This window comes from Vicugna pacos, chromosome 13, assembly GCF_048564905.1.
Source record: "Vicugna pacos chromosome 13, VicPac4, whole genome shotgun sequence".
NCBI classification, from domain to species: Eukaryota; Metazoa; Chordata; class Mammalia; order Artiodactyla; family Camelidae; genus Vicugna; species Vicugna pacos.
This window is the reverse complement of record NC_132999.1, coordinates 35,474,512-35,493,751: the sequence shown is the minus strand read 5'-3', so window position 1 is coordinate 35,493,751 and position 19,240 is coordinate 35,474,512. Positions and strand designations below refer to the sequence as shown.

The window sequence follows — 19,240 nt, the reverse complement described above, 5'->3', positions numbered from 1 at the left end:
TGAGTGTTTCACAAGACACTGAGGGAAATGTGGGATGTGAGTGTTTTCTTCACTGTCTCTGTTGGCAGCACAAAGCCCAACACCAAAAAGGTGCTCTGAGTTCAGCACAGTGGCAAGAACACAGGCTTTGTGCTCAGATAGGCCTGGGTTTGAATCCTGGCTCCTCAGTTCAACTGGCTGTGTGACCTCAGGCAAGTCACTTAACTGAGCCTCAGCCTCCCAACCTGTAAAATGGGCATGATGATGCCTGCCTTTATGAGACTGTGTGAAAATTAAAGTAGTTAATACTAAGTGCCTCCAAATACTGCAAGGGCTGTGCTAAACCAAAAGAAGGACCACACAGCACTCGGCAGTCCCCTGTGGAGGCCGCCCTGCCCCGGGAGTTGCCAAGGACACTGACAGAGCCTGCTGACACAACCAGGCAGCAGTTCTGCAAATGTGCAGTCCCTCCCTACCCATGACCTGCTCCATGCCACCCTGCTCATCAGGCCCCCAAGACCAAACCCACTCCCCCAGGAGGAAGCACCCCTCCCAGACTGAGCAGCTATGAGACAGCCCCCTGTCTGCCTGGAGCTCCAACCATGAACCCTACCTCTCCTTCAGCCTTCAGGGCCAAGCCATGAGCCCATCCTGACAACTGTACCTGGAGCTCTGTGGGGAAGGGCCCTGTCGTCTTTACCAACGCATGCTTAGCACCAACATAGTTCCTGACACACAGCAGGTGCAAAGAAACAAACGTTCACCGAACACAGGGAATTAACCACCACCTCCCGCATGCCTTTCTGCATCTCCCATGCAGCTCCCCTTATGTGGCTTCTCCTCACTAGCCTTCCCTATACAAACTCTCAGATGGGGCTGACTGAAGCCCACCTCTGACCAGGTCACTCCTCTACCTGAGCACCCCACAGCTCCTCAAACAGCTCAGCCATGAGCCCCATCCCAGTGGGCCCCTCCCTCCCACAGTCCATGTGCCTGCCCTGCCCATCAGCCTAACCCTCACTCTGTCAGCACCCCCACCACATCGATGCTCAGCAAGAGTCCCCACCAGGTAGGCCCACAGGATTCCCATGCCACACGTACCTTAGAAGGAGGCTCAGGAGACCCCTCCAGGACCTAGGGTCATCAGAGATCTGCACACCCTGCCACTGCCCCCGTGGCATTGTGGGAGAACCAGGCAGCTCCTGGAGACGGCAACGCTGTGGGATCTGCAGACCCCTTGCCCAGCGTCACCAGTGCTGCCTCACCACCACCCCCCAACCCAGCAAGATACGTACCACTCCCCACTTCAGGCTGGCAGCTCCTCACACAGTTAATTAGCACCATGTCACTGAGGACCAGCCTGAGTGGCCAGTGACAGGAGCTGACCCCTGACCCCAGGGCTGGGAAACAGTCCACATCAAACTCTTACAGCGCGACCCTTTTAGCACGCACAGTAACTCGGGGCACCTCCAGCTGAAGCTCATTAAAGCTGTCTCTTTGGCGCGAGGGCCATTAACCTCACTGCTCAAAACCCACACCTCCCCTCCCCGCCTCTCCCAGCCCAATTAATGCCCTGCATCCTCCCCACCTTCCAAGCACCCTCGCTCACACCTCAGAGCAAGCCAGGAGCTGGCAGAGCAGCCCTCTTCATTCAGATACAAAGACCAAGTGCTAGGAGCTCCCTGAGCACCACCGTGTGCCTGGATGGCACAGGCCGTCCATGCAGGGGACATCACTGAGCCTTCCCAACAGCCCCAAGAGGCATGTAACGTTGTCCCTTGTCTAAGGTCACGGGGCCAGAACTGCTTCCGGCTCCAAAGTCTTTACTTCACTGTCACTGCCTTGGGCTGTCCCCTGGGGCCCACCCAGATGGAAAAACCTTCTCTGAAGTAGAAGACACTTCAGGGGTCCCAGGTCAGAGTCAATGTGGGTAAACAGACAAGGATGGCATCATTGAGTCTCAGGAGGCAGCAAAGAGGGGAACAAGGAACCCCTTCCTCTCACAGACACCCCCTGGGACAGATACACAGAAGCAGGGCAACCAACACAAGGCTGTGCAGGGTGCATTAACCTAGTCCTGCCAGCCCCTCCCACCGGCTAGGCCTCAATTTCTGGCAGTTCCTCCTCCCCTGGGCCAATGCAAGTACTCTCAGTGGTCCCAGTTCTCTGGTCCCTCCCTTTCCCATCCCTCTTGCATTGATTCATCCACTTACTCACTGTTCATTCATCCACCCATAGCATTTGTTAAGCACCTACTTGCAATGATTTGTGCACAGACCATCTCATTGATTTGGGATCAGAGCTCCTCTGTCTCCTCAAAACTTCGTGAAAAAGCCACACCCCCTAACCTGCATTCAAGGCTAGCTTATTTCTGCATTTGTTTTCTCATTGTTCCCTAACCCAAATGCCCCACTTTAGTCACAGGAAACTACTTGCAGACATCCAAAATTGTCCTCTTAGCATGCGGGGCTTCCTCCTGCCCTGGGGCTTTTGTACACACAGTTCCCCCAAAGTAGAAAAACTTTCCCCCATCTGTCTGTCTAGCAAACTCCTATTTATCCTTCAAGGATCCCCTGGCTCAAGTGTCATCTTCTCTAGGAAACTTCTGGCTGACCTCCAAGGCCTATCGATTTACTGGGTTTGGGGTCTCCTCTAGGTGGTCCGGCATAGCTCCCATGGGAGGGAACAGCAGTTGGTACAGGACACTCCCAATTCCCAGGCCCGTCCACCACTTCCTTTTTCCCTCAGATCCCAGGAGGGCCTTGGGGCATCCCAAAAAGAATGATATGGGGCATCCCTGAAATTAGTGAAACGTAAATGAAGAAGTAGAAGCCACTTGGCAAAGGAGGGCAGGGGAAACTGCCCTTGGGGAAACCCAGGTGTCTCTACCATGGCCCTGAGTACCCTGGGTGGAAACCACCCAGTTCAGTCTGTCTCCCTCCAGGGCTGAGCTCCCTGAGGACAGGAACTTCCACTCAGCATGCCCAGCACCCACTAGGCTCTGGTGACATCTGTGGACAGGATGAGGGGCTAGTCTGTAGCAAGTGACCATATCCTCTTTTATCTTCACAGTTCCACCCCCTATACCTTCCCAAAGGTACACAGGTTATGATAATGTCAAAGCACCACCCAGGAACACCCCCACTCCTCCCCACTTGGAACAAAGCCGATGCCCATCAAGTACCCTGCTTGAAAGCATCTGCATGCACACGTTTGCACATGCAGATATAGAGAAATGAACAAACATACTTTCTGATGGATATACACACAGGCTGATGGCTGCTTCCACAGACAGACAGGTGCCCTCAGGGAAATGTATACAAATACACTGTTACACATCCCTCAAACAGCTACACATACACGGACACATATAAACTCCTAGACAAACACATGCAGCTTAAGGTGCCATTCACACGCACACAGACACAGACACATATCCACATTGACATATAAGAAGCTAGAGGAGCCTCCAGAGCCTAGAACCACAGCCACTCCAGCCCCTCCCACACAGGAATCCCCCTGAGAGTGCACCCCACTCTGGTACCCCAAGTGGCCCCTCCCAACCCAGGCACCGCTCAATGGAGGCTGCTGTTCCTGCGGGGGAGTCAATACCCTATGGACGGAGCCATCGGTCAGAAGGACCCCGACTAATTAAAAGCTGGTGAGGTTTAAATAATTCATCTCCTTAACTCCCATTGATCGCCCAGTTTAGTGGTCACAGACTTGAAACAATATTAAACAGCCTTCTCCAGCTCCACGGGGGGTGGGTAAGCTGACATATGCCCATTCCTCTGAGGATATCACCCACCAGAGATGCAGCCGAGGGTGGGACACCTTGGCCTGAACCCAAGGCCACCTGTGACCAATCCAAAGCCCAGCCCCTGGCCTCCTCCTGAAGGTTGTTTCCAGAGATCCTTTCCAATGGTCCGGTTCCACTCTCCCCTCACTCCACCCCCTTCCCCACTCTCCCAAGCTGTGGACAGCACCCTGTGAGAGCACTGAATGAGCCACCAATCCCCTCTGTGTGCCAGGGGACTGGGGCACGTGGGCAGGGGACTGACCGAGCTGCCAGGGGGTATGTGGAGGGACTGACCAATGCCGCTGTGGGGCCGGCCTATGTGCTGCAGGCTGAGGCCCTTGTTCATGTCTAGAAGTCCATTCTTGGGCCAGCAGCCCATGGCGAAGCTGTAAGCCTGGAAGACAGGAGGCAAGAGTTGTTAACAGAGGCCCTGACCCCTGAACCAGCCCCATCACTAACCAACACCCCCAGTCCCCCAAGTCTTCCCAGCAAGGGCTTACTCTCATCGTGCCCCTTCATGAGAGTCCCCTTGCTGGGTCCCTTCTCCACCAAGGCCCCCTCCAGAAAACCCCTTCCTCCTTCAGAGCTCCCCTTCTCCTGGGTGTCTCCCCATCAGAGGCCCCCATTCCTCATAGGGTGCCTCTCACCAGGATCCTCTCCAGAGTTCCTATTTACTAAGCTCCTCCTCATCAGGAACCCTCCACTCATCAGGGCATCTCCTTCACCATGCACCCCACCTTTCCAGAGTCCCCAGTCCTCTGCTGGTCCCCTCCCGACAGTATTACTGATCACAAAGACTGGTGTTGGGAGGGACTTGGAGACTAATATATCCATATCCAGACTTTACTCCACAGGCTGGAAAATTGAAGCGAAGAAGAAAGGGCCAACCACCTAACTGTGGTCAAGTTGCCTTCGACCCAGAGGCGGGACAGACTGTAGAGCCAAGTGCCACGTCGGGGCTCAGCTGAGGAGGGGTAAGGTCACCTGGCCAACTCAAGCATCAGTGAGGGGAGTACATGAAGAGTGTGTGTGTGTGTGTGTGTGTGTGTGTGTGTGTGTGGTGGGGGAGCAGATCTCACTGAAGGTCAAGTGCTCACTTATGCATATTCAAAGCAGCCACCCATCGATCTGTACTTAATTGTTTTCCTGGGGTTGGGGAAGGAAGTGCTGGGGGCATCGATCTGCTCAGGCCCCCAGCACTCCATTGCCCCCCTCCATCCCCTACTCACACCACCTGGCCGCCACCAACCTCCACTGGTGGAGGAGGGGCACACATCAGGACAGAGACAGCACCTTCTCTTACATCCCTTACAGGCATGATGACCTGATGTCACAGATGAGGAAACTGAGGCCCAGAAAGAAGGGACTTACAAGGGTTCAAATGTTATTAAGTCCCCAACAGGGATTTAATTCCTGTTCAGCCTGCTAGCAAGTCCCGGGCTTCTGCCAGTAGGCTTGCATAGCTAGCTGACCCTTCAAACACTACCCAGCTCCTCACCTTAGAAGTCCCCAAACACCATACTGTCCTCCTAGTTGCAGGAAGGTGACAGCGTGTGGGACAGTGGTCAGTGGGAATGAAGTTTGGGTGAGTTCCCTGAAGTCGGATGGTGAGTCCACTGGTGGAACTAAAGTGACTGCCAGCCATGGTCAGACAGGCACTGCAGAGCCACCTCCCAGGAGGAGCCCTGGGCCCAGGAGGTCCCCATCCCACTAAAGACTCCTTCATGGGGGTAGGGCAGTGGAGTGCCCAGCAGGGAGTCAGAAATGGAAGACAGGAGCCTAGAAATACAGTCTGTGCCAGGACCAAGGAGCCATGGAAGGGGCTGGTACCCTTCCTTCCCAGCTGCAGGAGCCAAGCCTCAGCCCTCTGGGCACTGGGAGGCTAGGAGCCACTGTACTTTAACCTCAGGCCCTTCCAAAGACACCTTCCTTGACCACAGAGGTACCAGCCACAGCCCAACTTTCCAAGCCAACCCTCCTACCCTTTCTCAGACCACAGCTGTACCCACAAACCGGGGGCTGCGCACGAGGCTCAAGGACAGGGGAGCGGACACTGGCTCTGAGCCAGGGCAGAGCCAGGACGCAGGCAGCAGGGAAAGCAGGCAGTGGGCGGTGCACAGCTGGAGGAGCTGTGAGCGTGGTCAGGGCCACGGCTGGAACGCAGTGGGCCAGAGAGCAGTGGCGGGCTGGCTTTCAAGTACTTTAAAATCACTTACAAAGGCCGGATTAAACGATCAGAAATTCCATTTAATAGGACAAATAAAGAAATAACAATCTACTCTATCAGCCTGGAGAAGGCGAGCTGGATGGGTTTTTTTTCCCCCTCTAAAAAGGAAAAAGGGAAGGAAGGGGGAAAAAAGAAGGATAATGTGTGTTTACTCAAGCAAAGAAAAAAATATTTAAGTGATGTCGGGGAGAAGATTGCAGTAACTAGTGAAGAATAACATCGTCTACTTTGCTGTCAAATCACACCCGAATTTCAGTAATAGATTCTCGGCTGACACTCAATTCAATTCGAAGGTGATCCTGCTTTATCCCAGCCCATCAAATATTAAACACTTGCATTAGCAGGTGCTGCCGCTTCCCGGCTTAAAGCGGCGGGCGGGCGGGCAGCAGGGCTGTGGAGGCCTCTCTGCTCTGCTCACAGCTCGGGGACAGGGCAGCTCAACGTTATCTGCACGTCATCCTGAGTCTTATCGCAGCTAAGCGGGAAGACCACTTCAGATAACAGTAGGCGCTTGCCCCGACGCGTCACCATGATTAGATTATTATTATAATTATGACTTCCCAAGATCTTCCCCAGACTGGGACATGTGGGAGGGGGGCGGAGGGCAGCAGAGCCCAGGAGGGCTGGACTGGGCCTGGCTGGTCCAGGGCAAGCTGGGACCCGCGGCAGGAAAGCAGGGGTACCCAGCGAGGCAGCAGCCCGGTCCCGCCTGACAAACGCCTTTCAGGAAGGGCAGTCTAGCTTGTCAGAGCCAGGGCGAGATGAATTGGCATCTCCATCGCGGCCAGGGTGTCATGCTGCACAGTTTCATATTCCCAGATAAGGCGTGATAACCAATTGCTGCCATGACATGGCCTCATCCGGCACTTCCTCAGGGGGGGCATGGGCGGGGGGAAGGGAAGGCGTGTGCACATGGGTCTGCCAAGCTCCTAATAAGAGGGATTTAATTTTTACAAATGCTGCTTCCTGCGGGGCCTTCACATACCAGCCAAAGTCCAAAATGATATTAAAACCGGTTAATTAAAACTGCTCTCCTTCAGCCTGGGCTCTCCCTCTGCTGCCCCTGCTGAGAACCCCGGCATGCCTCCTCCAGGTACTGCCACACACCTCTGCAGGGCTGAGCCTTCAGACATGACCACCTGCCTCATGGAACTCCCTGCCCACCCCGAGGCAGAGTACCAGGGCACTGCACCACAAATTCCCCCAACTCCTGCCATCTCGGGTACCTCTCAGGCACAGCCAGAAGAAAGAGAGCCATCCAGAGAACACTGGGTCCTTCTGCAATCTGTGCTCCTACTAACATGTGGTCTGGATCTTTGCACCTGCTGCCCTCTGGGCCTGTACCTACATGTCCACCAACCCCAGCACTCACTTCTAAAGTCCCTCCCCTCTCCTTCCCCCAAGATACATATACCATCGAGCACGAGTGCACATACCCACACAGGCACACCAAACTCTCCCTCAAGTGACTCAGCCCATCCTTCCATCCCTACTCCCTCCAGACGTCCTCCCTCAGAGATTACATCCACCTGTGAATCTCAGCAGGGCATTCCCAGGAGCCCAGCTCAGGGCAAGGTGATGCAGGCTATGTCCCAGAGATTTGGGCTGAGAAGTCAAGGCTGGGACCAGGGAGCCATCCAAGCAGGAGGACTGGGGAGGCTGTCCCCAGTGGATTGCCCACAAGGACAATGGAGACAAACAGGCCCATGTGGGGTTGGCAATGTTTAGGAAAGCTTCCTGGAGAGAGTGGTACTAGCGGGCACCAGGAAGAAGACACAGCAAGGACAAAGGAGAATGACAGGAGAAAGCTTGATGAGAACAGGCAATGGCTGGGGTGTAGCTGGGGTGGCCAACATGGACGGAGGGCACCATATCTTGAAGTGCTGCCTTCCAGCTCCATGCAACACTGGCATCAGTCAGGGGCCCTAATTACTGTCTAACCCCTTTTTCCCACCTGCTTCCTTTCCCCCCTTCCTCCCTCCCTCCTGCCAGGCTGTGGGGTGTGATGGGGTAAGGAACCCAAAAGCTTTCTGACCTTGTTCAGTGCTAAGCAAGAATTTAAGAGCCAAAAGCCTGTGCCTGAGCCCCTTTCCCACACTGGTTCCAAGTTCTCTGAGTGCTACTTCTCCAGCTGCACCTCTCCCAGTCACCAGGGCCCGCCTGCCCAGCTGTGGGCTCCTGGCCAAAGCAGGGGCAGGTGGAAGGATGACTGAGGAGCCTGAGTCCTATCCAGGGCAGGGAGGGCCAGGGTGAAAGATGCGGGGCCTCCCCAGCCACCCACCCAGCCCTGTGCCAGGCAGGCACGCACACTTCCCTCCCTTGGGCTGCGGTAATTTCCATGCGCGGGGAAGCAGGTGCCGAGCTGTTCCCGGCTGGCTCTCCCCTCTCGCGGCTCTGCCCGCCTTGGCTGCTGCCCCATTAGCTTAGTGGCCAGCCATCTGCGACGGGCCTGCCGCGCAGCCCTGCTGTAGGCGCGGCGGGTGGCCCCCTGTGGAACAGGGAGCTTTGCCATTAGCGCCTTTAATATTCTGACACCTCAGCACAGCCTGCTATTACATGCAAACGCTGATCGCCCTGTGAAATTACATTGCTGGGCCCGCGAAATGGAATCGTGTATAATCAGCCTCCTCCATGCACTGTCAGTCCCATCACAAACACGGCGCCCGGCGGCTTACGGGGGCTTAGCAGCTGCGACAAGTGTATTGGGTTTAATAGATGAAGTAGCCCTCATCGGCAGCAGCATCAGATCCTTCAAAGAGGAAAGAAGAGGCATCGACAGCTGCTAGGGTGTCTCTGCCCACCCATTCGCTACCTACCAGGGCCCCGAGGGCTGGGTGGACACAGACTGGGCAGAGCAGTGGCTGGGGCTAGAACCCAGCTCAGACTGCAAAGAGAAGCACAAACTGCTCTGCAACTTCCAGAAGATGCAGAGTTTGCACACCGGCAGAAGCACATCTGACCCCTCCAGCCTCCCGACGAGGTCACCCTGTGGGCCTGAGGCTGAAGGGCCATTTCCCAAGACGAGGCACCGAATCAAGTCACCTGCCGTTCCCATAAACACCCAACAAAGATATAAAGGTGATACTCTGGAGGATGGGGGAAGAGAAGGTCTGACAGACTAACTACCACCTAACCTTTTATTTAACTGGCCAACATGTCTATAGTTGATGAACCAAGTGCCAGGGCCACAGGTAAACATGAGGACGGAGTACCCAGGAGACCTGGCCTCATGGAAAGGAAGTGTGTTCAGGCTATGGAGTCAGACAAACCTGGATTTGGTTCCCAATTCTGCCAGTTAGTAGCACCGTAACTTTGGATGAGTTATCAAACCTCTGTGAGCCTCAATTCCCTACACTACAAAATGGGATGACCATTCTCCCTCCCAGGTATACCTGAGGTCTCTCAGGAACACCCACCCCCACTACCACCTCCAAATATTCTTGGTGCCATCACCCAAAATGTACACTGTCTTTCACAATGCTGTTCCCTCTTCTCTTTCCAGGTTCTGCCTAACACCAGTGGTGGCAGACTGTATTTTCCAGTGATTGCAGTAACATTACCTTCCATCTCACACACTCTTCTTACAATATGACTCTGATACACCTGCCATCAAAAGGAGGAGTCTATATTCCTCCCTTTGACATGAGGTGGGCTTCTGTTACTATTTCAACCAAAAGGGCAACGCAGAAGCAATGCTATGTGACTTTAAGGCTGTTTCAGAAATGCTGAGGCGGCTTCCTCCTCATTTGCTGGAGCCCAGGGGCTTCTTGGAAGTAGTCAGACTGCTCCCGGGCAGCCAAGCTGTGGGGAAGCCCAAACCAGCCCATGCAGAGAGACCACAGGAGAAGCAGTGAGACTTGTGAAGAAAGAGAGATGCCCAGCCAACCCCCAGCTGCTCCAGCCATACACTGTGCCAGCTCCAGCCACTGACCACAAATGCATGTGTGACCCTGAGCCTGAACTACCTAACTAAGCTCTTCCTGAGTTCCTGACTTACAGAAACCATGAGAAATAGTAAAATAGGTCTTGTGGTTTTAAGTCTTTAAGTTTTGGGGTGATTAGTTATGCAGTAATCCTGGAAAACTAATACCTACTCACTGCTGGATATACCTTGTCAACACCTTCAACTTCCTCTTTCTTGCTGCTTCTCGACCATTCTTTCTCTTCCCCAGGGGCCTCATTCCAAACTGTCCTCACTCTGAGTAACTTTAGTATCTACAGGATAAACCCACCTATGAATCCTGCCTCTTGCTTTCTCAGCTCCCTGTGCCTTAATGACCTTCTCCTCTACCAATTTCAGCCATCTGTCCCTGTGGCCACACCCTGGGCCTTGTTCTCACGCAGAACTGCTCTCCCTCTGAAATCACACAATGCCAGATTCCACCCTGACCCCAGCCCCCTATCCTTCCAGCTTTTGTACCCTCTCTCCCTCTACTCTTGCTTTTTTTCCCCCAGTCTGTCCTTCCCCTTCTGGCCTGTTTCTACTAAGCCTGGACCCCTTGACTCCATCACTTCAACCACCCTAGTCTTCAATTCCCCTGCCCACTTATCCTAGTACACCTTTCCTGAGAAACCCCAACATGACTGTTTTTCCACACTTGCACCTGAACTAAGCGATGCTGGAAAAAAGTCACTGTTATGTACAGAGAGTGGCCACTATAGACCCAAGATCACTATCTTCGCAATGCTCAATGGTATCCAACCATCCTACTCCCCTCCTACTTCTGCAAAGATAACAAAAGCTGCTAGGCAGAACTCTTTCAACTGCATGCCCCTCAAGTACAAATGCATCTGTACCCTCCCTACCTGCTCCTTTACCGATGTTGTTCTGATAGAAGAGACATCTCACTTCCAATCTAAGGCCACGCCCAACTTGTGCTCTACATTTCACCCTTTTTCTGCCTACTCAGATCCTGTTCCATCTAGTATCCCCTTTCTTTCTAAACCCTTAACCTCCCCATCTCTGCTGGCTCCTTTCCATTAGCATTCAAGTATATGCTTGACTCTCTCTCGTCTTCACATATCTTTCTGTGTCTCAGTTTCCCATTTGCAAAACTGGGGTAATCATAGTTTCTACCCCATAGAGCTGATGTGAGGATTAAATGAGTTATTACATGTACAGTGCTTAAAACAATGCCTGGCTCTTTGAAAATTATATAAGCATTAGATTATTATTTTAAAGTCTTCCATTCACTCTACATCCTGATCCAGCTACTGCCTGTTCTCCTGTTAATAACCAAACTTCTCAAGGTTGTCTCCGCTCACCTCCACTCACCTCCCCCATCACCCCTTAACCTCTGCAGTCCAGCTCATCTCATCACGCCACCTGGCTCCCATGGAAGTCAGCAGTCGTCACCACGCTGTCCTTGTCTATGAACAATTTCAGGCTCTTGCGTTTTGCCACCCTGCAGCCTGCTTCATCTTTGAAACCCTTCTCCTTTGATTTTCTCAACGTCCTACTCTTTGAGTTTTCCCCTCTCTCTGACGTCTTTCTCTCAAACTCCTGTAGAGTCCCACCCGGTCACGAGTGGGCTCATGCGCTCAGCCTTCCTGTTTCTGTGCTCTACCATCCTCCATGGGTGATTTCTTCAACTTTCTCTTCAGTCTTAATATTTCTTGCCACTACTTGAGTGTCAGCCATTTATATTCTATTGACTACCTGGCATTTCCACCTGGATTTTACTAAGGCACTTCATTCACAGTATGTTTAAAACCCATTTCAACATCTCCTCTCCAACGTGCTCCTTCTCCTGGGCTCCCAAATCCCAGTGAAAGCTCTTACCATCTACCTGGTCTACCAGAGATGTAGGGGTCAACCCTGCCTCCCACCAAGTCCTGGGATTGCTGTTTCATGCCCTCAAGACTACTCAGCAATTCCTTCAGCTTACCTAGAATGCCCTCCGTCGTCTTCCGCTTTTTCTCCTAATGAACACACATTCTTCTTTCAACATTCAACTCAAAAGTACCTCCCTTTACAAAGTCTTTCCTGACTCATGCCTTCCTTAAACCCACCCATACGCTGAAGAGCACCTGTAATATTAGATTTGTTTACAAATCTGTTACCCACTGATGCTGGAAGACTCTTAAGAGTGGGGTTGTATCTGCTCTCTCTGAATGGTCTCTACTGAGGGAAGGCAAACAAAGACATCTCTCTGGGTATAATTCTGCCAGGCAGAAAGGTCTGATTTTCAGAGTGGCTGCTCCTGCCAATCCTATCCAGTCTCCTTTAGGAACCACTGTTGTTCTTGCCTAGCAGAACAGCAATCCCACCCCCGCCCCCAGCCATCCTTGGAACAGGGGGCTCAGCTGCCTGGGCTAGGAAAGAAGGGGAGACTGTTCCTGTCCCTCTTCTCCTTTTCTGACATCTTTGGCCTGACAGGTAGCTTTGACTCCATTCCTCAGGCCAAGAGAGACCTGGCCAGCATAGCTATAGCAGCAAAAGGATGGACACTTCCATCAGGTAACACAAACCCATCCTTTCTATCCCCAGCTGGAAGTTCTGTGTCTTCATGGGGTTCCCTGGCTACCAACACACTTCAGGGGCACCAGCGCTGCTGCTACTGCCTCTGTCCGTCAACATAACTTGAGTGGGATAATCATCTTCTCTGTGTACTTAACCTTCCTGCTCACTGCCTACAACAGGACAGCTGCCTGTAGTGCACTGGACCACCGCCACAGCAAATGCAGGGGCTGCGCTACAGGTCCAGGATCCACAACATTTGGAAGACAGCTGACAGCTCAGTGTGATCCCTTGAGGTTCCGGAGTCTGTTTTCAGGTGGAGTAATCTCTCCCATGTTCCCAGAGCGCTTGCTTCACTGCTGAGTCAAAGGGGACTTGGGGACACTGAGCTTTCTGGGGAGAGAACCAGATAAGGAGCAGGATCCTGAGCCCCTACTAAAGAGCCTGGCCTGTCCGGGGCCCTGCGTGCACTGTCACAGAGGGGAAGGCAGCAGGTCAGTCTGAGCCAGCTGCCCAGGGTGAGAGCCACGTTGTGGGTTTTCTTTGTTTTCATTACAATTTCCTCTCCCATTGCTTCTTCTGAGCCAGCCCTCTCCTCCCCGGGGTGCTGGGGATTGAATGAAACATCACCCCCGGCTCCAATAAGTGTATTTCAATTACATCTGTCACTGCATAACGATATAATGATATATCATGTGATATTAAATCCATGGTAATCATATCAGGGATTTTTTTTAATCGTGCACTAATCGCATTATTACATCTCTATAATTAACAACAGGAGGTATGGAAATTCAGTTAAGGCAAAAGGCTCAATGTACTCCCCACACCCCACCCCTGCCCTAGCTCCCCCAGATTAGGGCCCAATTAGGAGATGGGGACTGCAGGGCACTAGCAAGATGGGCCAAAGCTTCCACCTCCCAGCACCACAGCCATGGGCAGAGCCTTCAGCATCCAGGGCTAGCAGACATAGACCAGGTTGAAACAGGGTGCTGTATGTCTTGTAGCCACTTAGGAAAAGCCTGGGACAGAGGTCACACAGAGAAGCCCAATGATAAGGCACAGATGGGCCTGTCAGACCTCCTGCCGTCACAGCACCAAATCTACTCCGTGGGGAGGGGTGTTTCCTTCATACCAGCAGGGCCCTCAAAGGTGCTTGTAGGGCACAAGGCAAGTTCCTGCCTCATGGCCTCCTGGACCAGAATTTCTCCTGCGACTGCTACACATCCTCCCTCCCTGACCTAGCCCTTTGTGTCGGCAGCTCTTAACATCACCAAGCCCAGCAGCTGTGATGTCTCTGCCTCTTGGTCCTATCATCCCTGAGCTGAACAGACCCAGTTCTTCCTGGGGCCATTCCTCCCCAAATCTCTCTCTGAAGTCTGTCCCTGAGTATTGTATGACAAGAGGGTTTCTGATAACCACTGGGGTCTTTCCTGTCTCCCTGAAAATGGTCCAAGTTCTCATGTCCTCCCACCCAAACTTACATGAAGAGGGGAGGCGCATGGGACTACAGCCTGAACTATGTCGAATGACCCTGTCTCTCCCACCCCCTTCCTGATACTGAGCTGTCAGGGCTAATCCCCTCAGGGGTGTCAGAACCAGTCTGCAAAGCAGAATTTTGTGTTTCAAGTCCAAAGCTTTGAACTTGGCATGTAACTAGTCCTCAGTGAGGGGCAGGCATTTTGCTAAGTTTGACTGTCAGAAGTTGGACAGGCCTGAAGATGAAAGAGAAAAATCATGTTCTTTTTCCTAATAAAAAGGAGACACTAATAGCAGTCAGCACTTAGGCAAAGCACTTTAAGTTTCTAAAGTGCTTTCCAAATTAAAATATAATCCTCTATGGAGCATGTGACACCACCAGCACCGCCACCCCACCAGCCCTCACAGCATACACACCTTCCTTCCTTCTCTCTAGGAAAATGAAAAGGGTGTTCAAGCCTCCATTCCAGGGCTCTCTGTCTCCTCATTGGCTTGCTCCTGTAACATACACTTCATGAGCAAACCCACATGCCAAGCTCTGTGCTCGGTGATGGAGATGAAGCAGACTAGACCGCTGCCTTCAAGGAGCTCCCAAGCTAGAAAGAGAGACCCGTAAACTCACACTCGGTAGGGGACTGACAGCCTATGAGAATCCCGAGGGAGAAACCAGGCCTGGAGGGAAATAATCGAGAAGGACCAAGATGGCCTTCAATGGGACATCCAAGGTGGGGTGCCTGCGGAAGGCAGACACGCAGGCCAGGAACTCAGTTCAGGGGTCTGAGCTGAGACAAGAAAGTCCTAGGAAAGCAAATGGGTGGCGCGTGAAACTGCACGAGTGGATAAGATCACCCAGGAAGAGAATAAAAGCTGTAGGGTTGATGAGGCGCTTTTCTTCTCTGATGTTTGGATGGAAACAAGGAAGGCTCAGAGATGGGAAGGCTGAACACCAGAATCTCCAGAGCTAAGGTCCAAAGAGCCTTCTCTCTGGACACACCCAACATCCTGGCCCCTGTCCCTCCCTCTGTCACCTCCACCTTCAGTTTACCTGGTGTGACACAATGAAACAATGTGGAATTTGGGGTCACACTGACTTAATCATGACAAACGTTACTGAGAGCCTATTATGTGTCAGGCCATATATGTACAAGTGGTAATACAGACAAAGTAATGCCCTCAGAGGGCTTCCATTCTATTGGGAAAAGCGGATGTTAAACAAATAGCAACATAAAAATCACTAAATGATAGTTATAACAAGGGCTAAGGAAGAAATATAGGCTGTTACAGGATGAAAGAGGGGAACCTGACCTAGTTGGGGAACCCTGAGGACAGAGCAGCAGAAACTGACTGACTGGGAGGGGTAGGTGTTTGGGGACAGGAGAATGACACGTGCTAAGGCCTTTAGGCAAACTGTAACACAGCAGCTGCCAGGAATCAAGTCAAGGAGAGTGTCCCTGGAGCAGAGAAAGCAAGCACAAGATGTGGCCAATGAGGAAGGCAAGAGATGCCAGGCCATGCAGGGCCTCAGAAGACACGATGAGGGTTTTACACCATTTCCTAAGGTGGTGGGAAGACATTCAAGGGTCGACCACTGCCATGCTATGCAATCTTAGCTGCTCCACCAATGTCAAAAGTTAGTTCCTTTGTACACTCACCCTTCCATATTCCCAAGGGTAGACAGGCCTGGGAAACAGGGACCATTTTTTTACCTAGAGGGAGAGGAAGAAACTGCACGAGAAACTGACCTCATTCATTCATAGTAAGATTCACATGTTCACTGAAGGCCTGCCAGACCCTGGCAACTCAACTGAATCATAGATAGATCCTGCCCTCAAGGAACTCACAGTTCTTTGCAGGAAAAGAGTCACTGCGACAGAGTGATCAGACAGAACCACTGTAGGAACAGAAAGGAGGACAGTGCTCAGACCGGGGGCATCTGGAGCCCAGAATGGGGTGTGCCACCCCTGATCCTCTGCTCACTGCACAAGTAGCAGCGGACTGGGACAGCACTCTCCACACAGCCTGCAGGCTGGGCTAGGGTAGGAGTGTGAGGAGAACTCTGAGCCATGGCTCCTGGGAGAAGACTGGGATCAAGCAGCAGTGAACCTAAGCAAGAATCTTCTGGCTGCAAAGCTGAAGGGTGAAAGGCTGCGACCAAAGCCACTGAGGAGAGAAGATCGAAAGGCTCACTGTGTTCCAAGGACCAGGGAAACGGCACCTTTAGAACAAGCGACAGGGCTTGAATAGAAAATCATTTCAGGAAATGGCAACTCTAGTCCCTAGGACCATTTCCTCTTTGGAAAATGAGGGGCTTAATTACTTGATTTCTGTCCCTTCCCGGTTCTGAGGCTCTTCAGCCTCCCGCAAGTCAGGATTATTTGTCCTCACATCTTTGTTTATGCTATTTTCCCACCTGGAAAACTAGCCTTCCTCTACCCTCTCCAAATCCTGTCTGCCAGGATACCACCTTCAGGAAGCTCTTCCTGATTTCTCTCCCTCCCTTCTCCACATCCCACCCTGACCTCCACAATTCAAACCACAGTTCTCCCAACAGCACTTTGCTTAATTACCTATTACATACGGTCTGGTACTCTTACTTGACTGGTCGAGGGACTGTCTCATCACTCCCTGACCCCTGACATCCATTTCAGGGGCAGGAAGGAAGCTCCACCCACACAGACCCTCGAAGCAAGCAGAAGTCCGGGTCCCCACTCCCTCTGCCCACAGTCCTTTGAGAACTCAACAGGCCTCCACTTGAAAAGGGTGCTGAAAGCAATGATGTCTCCAAGTGCGATGGGAGATATTTGTGTCTGCTTTACCCTTGGCTTTTTGCTCCGGTTCAGGTAGGAGCGGGGTGGGCCGGCTGGCAGATCTGAAAGCGCGGCACGCCCCAGCGGGCAGGGCGCACAGCGCGGAGGAAGGCGCGAGTCAGTCTGGAGTGCTCCCCATTTATCAAGCTCACGCAGGCCGCCAGCCGAGCGAGTCTTTCTATCATTACACCTCTCAAAATCCGATTCATACCACTAATCCTGCCTTCATTCTCCCAGATTAATAACATCTCTTTCAACCTTCACAGTGTGATAAATAGACAAAGAGAGAACAAAAGGAGAGACAGAAGAGAGAGAAAGAGCTGGAGCAAGTCCCCATAATAGAGAGAGCCGAGAAAGAGGAGAGGGAAAAAAGGAGAGCGAGCGAGAGCAGGCAGCGGCCAGAGACTGCAGCTGTCTCAGAGAGCTGCGAGGAGAGCCGCCACTGCGCCCCGCTATGCGCTGCGCTCAGGCCCAAAGAGAAAGAAAGGCTCGTTAACAGCTCCTTCCTGCCTGCACTTTTGTTCAAATTCTTTTCTTCCCTTCCAATCCTGCTTTAGGTCAAATTCCAGTGAAAATGAGTCTCCTGGCTTCAGGTCTCCTCCCAGCCTCCCTACCAGGCCCAGGGAACCAATCCAGCCCAGGGAGCAGGGCTGGGTCTGGTACAAGACAGGGCTGGAAAGGGGCTTAGCAAGGGGTGGAGAGAGCTGGCCTAAAGCCTCGCCAGAGCTGTCCTCTTCGCCAAACCCCTGCCCCTTCCCCGCTCTTTGAGCAGAACAGGAGTGGGAACAGAACAGAGCAGAGCAGGGACTTGGGGTCCATTTCCTGAGGCTCTGTTCTGCACATCTTTCCAACCTAAGGCTCAAGCTGGTCCAATCCAAGGATCCCAGCCCCCAGTACCCTAGCTAGATGATGAAAGTAGGCACACCTCAGGCCAGCTAAAACCAAGGTGAGGCCAATACCTCCAAATTATGATGGACAAGTGTGCCCAGGAAAATAAACCCCACTGGGGCCCAGCCCAGCTCTAACACAACTGACCTGTGACACTTCTTGTTCTCTCTGCCCACATGCTGGCCCAGACTTGTCTCAAACAGACGCTCCTCATCTTCCTCAGACTCAGTTCAAGGGGCCCCTTCTGGATACCTGGCTGAGCTCTTCCACGAGGATTCAGGCACTCCCTCTTCTGGACTCTGGAAGGCAACACCATCCACACTGTCCTGTAGTAACTATCGGTCTCCCTCGCTCCACTGGAAGTCTGTCTTCTGAGTTCTCCATTCCCCGGTCCAAGCTGCTGATGGCACTTCCATTGTTTCTCAACTTTGCCCAAACTAGCCCTAGCAGGAGACTAAGCCAAATAAGGCTCGACCACAAAGCATTCCTAGGCAACTGGCAAGCCTAGCTCAGAGGCAGAGGCAGGAGCAGTCCATATCAGGAAGCTCTCTTGGTCCTGTGCTCCCACTCCCTTCACAATCCATCAGAGTAGGGGAGCGTGGTGAAGCAAGCTCCCTGAACCACTCTCTCCTTCAGCAGATCCTTGTGGTGGGAGGTCGGGTGGCACATATGCAGAAGGAAGGCCTGCCCTGCCCAATCCAGCTGAGTAGAGGAGACTTCCAAGAAAGTCAAGGCTTCTCCGAGGACATGGCCGAGTGGTGGACAAGAAAAACCTGAAGCAGACCCTCAGTAGAAAGCTGGTGTCCTTGTGATCTGTTTAGAGGCAGGTCCCTCCTATGGAATATCTTGGAGACACTTGCCAGATACTTTCCTCCAAAAAGCCTCCCTCTACCCTCTGCTCCAAAGCATCGCCCGCCTTTTGGATCAAAATGACTGCTACCTACTCCATTCACTCCTGGGGACCCCACCTCTTCCAACCTCAACTCTCAGGTTTGTCCAGTTACATCTCTGCTTGGGGAAAGTTCAAAGAAAAGGAGAGGCTTCATATGGTCAAGTCAAAGAGCAAAGTGGGTAAAGGGTACTCCTTGGGATCATATCCTATTCACAGAAAGTCCAGAAGTTCTGTTAACCTTCCCTCAGCCCCATATCAGAAGGACCCTCCACACTGTCACCTGTTCCATCAGGCCTCTGGGATCAGACATCTACAATAGGGAAAAGTAGAAGAATGACAGTGTCTGGCATTTGTCCAAGGATCCAAGTGACCCAAGGAGGCAGGGGGCTGAAGAAGGGGGCAAGAAGGAAGGAGAATGGCGGTTTCAATAAAGGAGAATGGTCCTCCCTACAACCAACCTAGCCCACCGGTACTCTCACCCCCGGGGCATGCTAGGTCCAGCTAGTTCATAGGCCCACACTGCCTCGAGCCCAAGGCCACAGCAGAGTTCAAGAAGCATGGATCCTAGGCCCTTCCTTCCCTAAGAGCCCACACTGCTGGCAGATCAGAGAGCCTCAGCCACTCAAGCCTGCAGCCTTCTGGACACAGGCAGCCAGCAGGCCCAGATAGCCCTAAACTTGCTCTAACCAGCTCCCACACTCTGAACTCC

At 52.6% G+C, this 19,240-nt stretch overlaps 1 protein-coding gene across 6 annotated transcripts in view; it reads right to left on the bottom strand.

Annotated features, from left to right (window-relative positions):
• ERI3 (ERI1 exoribonuclease family member 3) overlaps nt 1-19,240 on the bottom strand; it is a 122,976-nt gene that overhangs the window by 20,106 nt on the left and 83,630 nt on the right. For 4 of the 6 annotated variants that reach the window (XM_015236091.3, XM_031684173.2, XM_006200389.4 and 1 more), the window contains one exon: nt 4,073-4,172. The exons of the other annotated variants lie outside the window; for them this stretch is intronic. In XM_015236091.3, coding sequence (XP_015091577.1) covers nt 4,073-4,172 — 100 coding nt within the window. The remainder of the gene's footprint in view (nt 1-4,072; nt 4,173-19,240) is intronic. 6 annotated transcript variants of the gene reach the window in all.